At 43.0% G+C, this 6774-nt stretch overlaps 3 protein-coding genes across 3 annotated transcripts; 1 reads left to right on the plus strand and 2 right to left on the minus strand.

The window, feature by feature from the left end:
- Positions 1–605: 605 nt before the first annotated feature.
- Positions 606–2525, minus strand: LACBIDRAFT_327846 (uncharacterized protein; the record flags this gene model as incomplete). The annotated part of the gene is made up of 5 exons (XM_001881885.1): positions 606–726; positions 757–784; positions 840–1322; positions 1422–1716; positions 1800–2525. 5 exons carry the CDS (start codon positions 2523–2525, stop codon positions 606–608), a joined length of 1653 nt encoding a protein of 550 aa, XP_001881920.1.
- A 2467-nt stretch (positions 2526–4992) lies between these two features.
- Positions 4993–5190, plus strand: LACBIDRAFT_298509 (uncharacterized protein; the record flags this gene model as incomplete). The annotated part of the gene is made up of 1 exon (XM_001881745.1): positions 4993–5190. The coding sequence occupies one exon, from the start codon at positions 4993–4995 to the stop codon at positions 5188–5190; it is 198 nt and encodes a 65-aa protein (XP_001881780.1).
- Positions 5191–5527: 337 nt separating this feature from the next.
- Positions 5528–6329, minus strand: LACBIDRAFT_327848 (uncharacterized protein; the record flags this gene model as incomplete). The annotated part of the gene is made up of 3 exons (XM_001881886.1): positions 5528–5866; positions 6015–6137; positions 6300–6329. 3 exons carry the CDS (start codon positions 6327–6329, stop codon positions 5528–5530), a joined length of 492 nt encoding a protein of 163 aa, XP_001881921.1.
- Positions 6330–6774: the final 445 nt, after the last annotated feature.

Genomic DNA, 6774 nt, shown 5'->3' on the forward strand with positions numbered 1-6774 from the left:
AACAACAGCGGCCATACTCCTAATTCCAGTTTTGAAAAATTTGGGTGAGCGTTAGCTAATCTTTCTTTCTTCTATGGTTTTCATTATCTGAAGAGCATTTGCCGTAGTACAATGAAGACGCTCTCATAATGGTGTTGCACAATCCTCGGTAAGTGTGATGACCAGTGACATGCCGTGACATGGTGTCACAGGCCCAATATCTTGAGACATTGAGTTTGTACTTTCCACAGCACCTATTCAATATATTTTTTGCAATGGGTTTGATTGAATTAAGTGAATGAATCCACTGGGAGAGTTTTCCCTGGAGAAATTGCATTTATTGCTCCAAAAATGCGAAATCAGTCTGTTTTCCCTGCCAAATGAGGCAGTCTGAAGAGATTGGACTATAACTTTTCAACAACAGCACGTATGAACATGATTTGCAGACGGATTTTACTTAGAATTCAAATTCCAATCGATCTACGGATCCAGAATTTTTATTTGTGGCACCTGTGCCGAGATACCCTTGAAAATCAGCACTTTTACATGGTTAAAGGCTAGTAATTAAAAATATGGACCCGTAGGATTGTAGCCACATAGTAATCGATGATTTCGTCTCTGCAAACCTAAGCCCAAATCCTATCTGTTGTGAAGCTCATAGCTCGAGGAGGCAACCTTGGGCCAATAGGTGCTGCACAGCCACTGATCCAATTCCAGAATGAGTTGTGATCACTTCCCTTAGTTTTTCTTTTGTAGAATAGTTGTATAATAGCCTACTTTATACATTCAAAGTGTTGTAATAATGCTAAACATGAAAAATATCCAAAGAAAATGCAGTTTTCTGGCAACATCTCATTCACTCTCATAGCCCTCTATATCCTCCCAACCCTCCTCCTCATCCTCCTCATCCTCCTCTTCCTCTGACAGATTAATATTCTCACCCTCACTCTCCTCATCTTGGATGAGCTTCCAAGCACCATTTGTATGCAGATCAATAGCATCTACAAGTGCTTTGCGGATATCAGCAACTTTGGTTGGCATTGGCCCTTGCTTGAGATTTGGAGCACCTGCACTCTTGAAGAGTCTCAATTGGTCCTTGAGGGACGTGCCCTTGAGTCCTGGGACCTTTTCCTTGTCAAAAACAAGTTCCAACTGTGCAATCCGTTCTGCAGTTGCCTTTGCATTTTGCTCCCGAACCTCCTTGCGTGCAGTTTTCTTTGCTTGTCGTTGGTCACGGAAATCAGTAAGTTCATTGCGCCTTTTCTTCTCCTCCCCATTTGCCTCTCGTCCAAGTTTATGTATATACTGATAGTCTTCCTCAGTAAACTTTGTTTCCATAAATGCTTGTGTGTTATTGCGGAAAAACATTATCAAGGCATTGCAACTGAGAAGTGTAAGCTGAGGCTGATAGTGCATGAGGCGTCAGAAAGACCCTAGCAGACCTTCATTTTCATCATTTGTTGCAGGCATATGTGCAAGCTCCCTTTCCTCTGCAGTTGCTTCATCAATTAGGCCACCAGGTGCAAATTCTGATGTGAAACGTTCCCATGTTTGTGCTGCTCCTTTGAAAAATGCAATCAAAAGATTGTGGAAGTGAGGGAGTGTAGGGATGAGGTCAAATATCTTCTTTACAACTGCAGGATTCTGCCACTTTTCACCATCTAGAGTAGCTGTTTTGTATGATTCAGAAATGTCTAGGTCTTTTCCAATGAGAATGTCAGGATTTGCAATGATTTTCTGCATATGGAAGTACAGATTGCTTTCATATATGGGTATGAAACAGCCTCAGCATAAATTGCAAGAACAGCAAGCTCAGTCACTGTTGAAGTGCAGTGGAGAGCCTTCCAGAGATTTAATTCCATGTGATTGAGTGTTGGATTTTGCTTGTTGATGCGTAGACTCTCAAGAAAATCCTTGAATTCATCTCCATAGAGAATAAGGGCTGCAGCAGCATTACAATATGACTGGAATCTATTGTTGGATGTATCGGGAAATGTAAATGGAACTCCCACATGTTCCCACCACCAATAACGAAAGATATCATGGTGGCCCCTTTTATCGTCTTTATTGTTGAAGATTGCACCTGCAATTTCTGCAGTTTTAATTGCACCACGTGTTGATTTGTGAAAAGCTCTTTCTTGAGCTGGTGTTAGGGTGTCACCTTTCTCAAGAGCAGTGTCTCGCTCTTGAACCACAGGATCATTATCACGATTGGCAAGAAGGACAGGGCGTTCTTCCTCAAGCCCATTCTCAATCCACCAAGCTGCCACTGCAAGATACCCTCCCCGAATAGTGTTCAGATCCTTGTGGCAACCACAGCCAGCCCAGATAAAGAGCCGGAAAATATGTTTTTCCTCATCAGAGAGATTATCAAACTCTTCTTTTCCCAACTCAGCAACTGCCTCTTCAATCATTTTGGCCTTCCTCTCAGCCTTCTTGATGTCAGACAGTTTGTTCCACTTATTTACCCCACCAGCTTTTCTAATCATTTCCTCTTCTGCTTTCTTGAAATCGTCACGAACCTCCTCTAATGTCATTTCTAACATTTTTTCTTCTCCAAGATGTTGATCAACAGCCCAAGCTTTCAGAGTTTCAAGCAATCAGGCATCTTTTTTTTCCTTTGCACAGTGATCAGTGCTCATTCCTGCAAGTTTGATCAAAAGTTCAATAAATTTGAGAAGTCCACCTGAGTGCTTTCCAAGAGGACTGTTATTGTAGAGGTCAATAATTTTCTTGAGAGTATTCTCCCAGTCTGCAATAGCTTCTTCACTAGATCCATCTTTTGATGATTGAATTCCAAAAGTTCAGGTTACTTGTTGCTTTGAACTGCCCTCTGGTGAAGTGTAATCCTCAGCAATAAGATGAACATGGTGGGAATTGTAGTTGATGCTACGATGGCTTGTACCATCTGCACTGAAAGTCATACTTTCTGCTTTTTTCATCTCATATCCAAGCTGAATTTGTGCAGCAAAATATCCCTCATGAAGAAATCGAGAAACAGAAGTGCGGCTGATACTGCCAACACCTGTTATTCCTGCAGATTTGAGGACAGCCAAAATAACCTCACCAACAAGGTTTCGTGAGCAGCCAGCCTTGACAAGTAAACGGACAACATTGCGTGTTTCCTCAGTGAAGACACCCTTTTGCATTAAATAGTGAACTGATCGTTGGTCTAAGATCTTCTTCTTGACTGAGGCTATTGATTGCTCCTTTTGTTTTTTACCACATTTGACTGCCTTGCGCAACTTGGAAGCTTTGTTTCGTAATGTTGTCAGATCAGAGGTTGATTTAGCAAGCTTGGCATGGGATTTCTCAAGCTGTGAGGTCCACTTAGCCATAGACATAGAGAGCTCATTATGGAGAGTGTTATTCTGCTTCTGTAGTAATGCAATAGCCTTATGTGACTCACGAGAGCCTCTCAAAAGCTGCTTAGAAGTCTCTTTCTCTGCAGTCTTCAGGATCTCTACCTGATTCTGTAATTGGGTCAATTTTTGTTGCCCTCTTTTTGAGGTTTGGCGCTGCATACGAAGCTCATGATATGTTCTCTCATGCTTTTCCTGCCAAAGCACAGAGTTGTCCTTATGCATTTGCAGTTTCTGATTAGCCTTATCAAGCTCTGACTCAAGTCTGCAGCATTCTGTGTCTCTGTCAGCAAGCAGATTCTCCAGCTCCTCAATTCGTGACTTTGCAGCCTGTAAGCTAATCCAGAGATCATCTTTTGCAGTCTCTGAAGCCAATACAGCTCTCTTTTCATTGAGAACCTCCTGTGCTTTCAAGTTAGCTACTGCTGCCTGCCGTTTTCGTGATGCTAATGGTGCCATAATGTGAAGCCAGAGACGTTGTCACTACAAAGTGGCCAAGATGCAGAAATCACCTGAGATGAGAATTACCGAGACTCAGAGAACAAGCACAGAGCAAGAGAGACAAACAAGAATGAAGCCCAGAGAGAGAAAGGCAAAGAATCTCCTGACAAGAGTAGTACTAGAGATGAGAATAACTGAGAGAACAACCACAGAGAAAGAGAGACAAGCAAAAAATGAAACCCAGGGGAAGAGAGAGGTGACAAGGGTGGTACTAAGTTCTAACAATACCTGCAAAAATATATAGTTATATGCTTGAATTGAATGATCTGCCTATATCTATACCTAAAGCAGATGTTCAATTACTGAATAGATCCTAGATGCAAAACAATAATAAGATGTATATGCATTTCTGAAGCTCAAGCACAAACCCTCACTTGTAGTATGGACTTGGATGCTTTTTGATGGAAAAAAGCAGGCAAAAGCACAAAAAAATGGGGGTGTTTTGGGTCTACAGGCTGTTGAGGTGGTGGTCAAGTGTAAAGAAGCTGTCTCCAAGAAATCCAGCAACATTCCTGCATGCATGAGGGTGCCATGCAGATGCCACATGTTGTGCAAACCCATTCTGGAATTGGATCAGTGGCTGTGCAGCACCTATTGGCCCAAGGTTGCCTCCTCGAGCTATTAGCTTCACAACAGATAGGATTTGGGCTTAGGTTTGCAGAGACGAAATCATCAATTACTATGTGGCTACAATCCTATGGGTCCATATTTTTAATTACTAGCCTTTAACCATGTAAAAGTGCTGATTTTCAAGGGTATCTCGGCACAGGTGCCACAAATAAAAATTCTGGATCCGTAGATCGATTGGAATTTGAATTCTAAGTAAAATCCGTCTGCAAATCATGTTCATACGTGCTGTTGTTGAAAAGTTATAGTCCAATCTCTTCAGACTGCCTCATTTGGCAGGGAAAACAGACTGATTTCGCATTTTTGGAGCAATAAATGCAATTTCTCCAGGGAAAACTCTCCCAGTGGATTCATTCACTTAATTCAATCAAACCCATTGCAAAAAATATATTGAATAGGTGCTGTGGAAAGTACAAACTCAATGTCTCAAGATATTGGGCCTGTGACACCATGTCACGGCATGTCACTGGTCATCACACTTACTGAGGATTGTGCAACACCACTCATAAGAGCTAATGCGGACATGACAGACGCGCTCCGTACTATTGCGGTAATGCAGAATGAAATGGATCTCTCCGTCCTTTCCAATCAAATGCTTGAATCATCGGCAGCTTCCCTCCGCACAACCTCGTCTCAACACGATCAACTCTCCAGCTACATGACCACCTCTAAGCACCTCGTCACCGCCTTGAGGAATCTCACGGGCTTGACTGTGTTATAATCATATCTGCATTTATATTATTTCTCCTCGTCGTCAATATGATTCTGAATTAGCGCGTCGTGGATCGAGGGTTGAGGATCACTTTTTGGTGGACAAAGTTGATTGCACACATTCAGGGTGTGGATGGGGATGCATGGTCTCTTTTGGCTACAGAAGAGCCGCAACGGAAACACCGTCCCAAGAAGGGGGAAGTCACGAGGCCATCAGGATCATTACTGTTGATTACCGGGGGATCTCAATGAAGTGACGAGCGGTATATGGTTCGACATTCGTTATTGTGAAGCGGTGGTACTTATACAACCAATTCTATGTCATGAGCTCTACACCTACAACCACACTAGCTGTGCTCATGCCTCCACCCCAATCCTATTTCCTTGGTGATTGGATGGCCTGGCAAAGTGATGTCCGTAACAGAGGTGGTAGGTGACAACTGATGGCTCTGCACTTGTTCCAAAGCTTGCTTTGCATACTTCTCAAGATACTTGAAGAGTCTGTTTTTCAATCTGTCCTCGAGCTGTTGTAGCACGGCTATATCCAGGCCCGTGGGAGGTGCCCATGAAAAAACAAGACCACTTGTTCCAGGTAGGCTGAATGTTTGGTTATTCTGTCCCATTGCTTCGCCGAGCTCTTTGCATAACCAGCAACATTTTTTGGCCACACCGATCTTGTTGGCATCCTGCACATGAGTGATCATCAGCAAATACCACAATTTAAAAAAAATGGAGAACAACCTTGAGGATATCAACAAAGCTTGAGGGTAACTCAGTTGCTGTACAGGAGGCTTCTTTGATAAATGCCATTAATGTGGCTTCTGCATGAATCACCCCGGTGAATTTGCCACCAAACCTTTCCAAATCCTGGAGATTTTCTCGGATAACTGGGTCATCGGTGAACTCATCCAACAAAGCACTGGTTGATGTAACTGCTTGGCACTTCTCACTTGGAACCTGTGTAACGGGTAGGACTACGGATCGATCCCTTCATCCATCTTTACTGGTATATTCCCAACTTAACGTATTCCGCTTCAATTGTCACGTGGTCACAGTAGTCACACTTGGTTACAATTTTCGCAGTTACACATGTAGTAAATTCTATCTTCTTATTCATACATCTTGCACTCGCTTGCAGCCTTCGAGCATCGTCTTCACGACTCGACTACATGCGTAACAGGGATATACTAACGAGGTCAGTAGCATAGTTATTTGTAGTAGGGAGCTCGTGACTCCCTTGAAGTTGAACCTTCTTCTTCCTCCTTCCCCATTATCCGCAGATCATCTTTTTACACCTTTCTGCGGCTTTCCGAGAAAGGAGAGTACGTTTACGCTCGTGGCTTTCCAGAGCATAAGTAACTACTCGCGTAAAGAGATTGATTCTCTCCTCCAATTAGATTCTCGTTAGAAGTCTACACACCAGTGTAGCAACCTTTATCTAGAAACTCGCCAGATTCACTTCGTCGTTGTTACTTGGACCACGCGAATCAGCGTCACTCCTTTAACAGGTTCCTACAAAGGTGGACACTGTGGGAACCAACGACAGCCTGGCCGGCTTAGATACATTTGTGGAAGAGGAGCTAGAGCGGAAGGA

Source organism: Laccaria bicolor, genomic scaffold, assembly GCF_000143565.1.
Source record: "Laccaria bicolor S238N-H82 LACBIscaffold_14 genomic scaffold, whole genome shotgun sequence".
NCBI lineage: Eukaryota > Fungi > Basidiomycota > Agaricomycetes > Agaricales > Hydnangiaceae > Laccaria > Laccaria bicolor.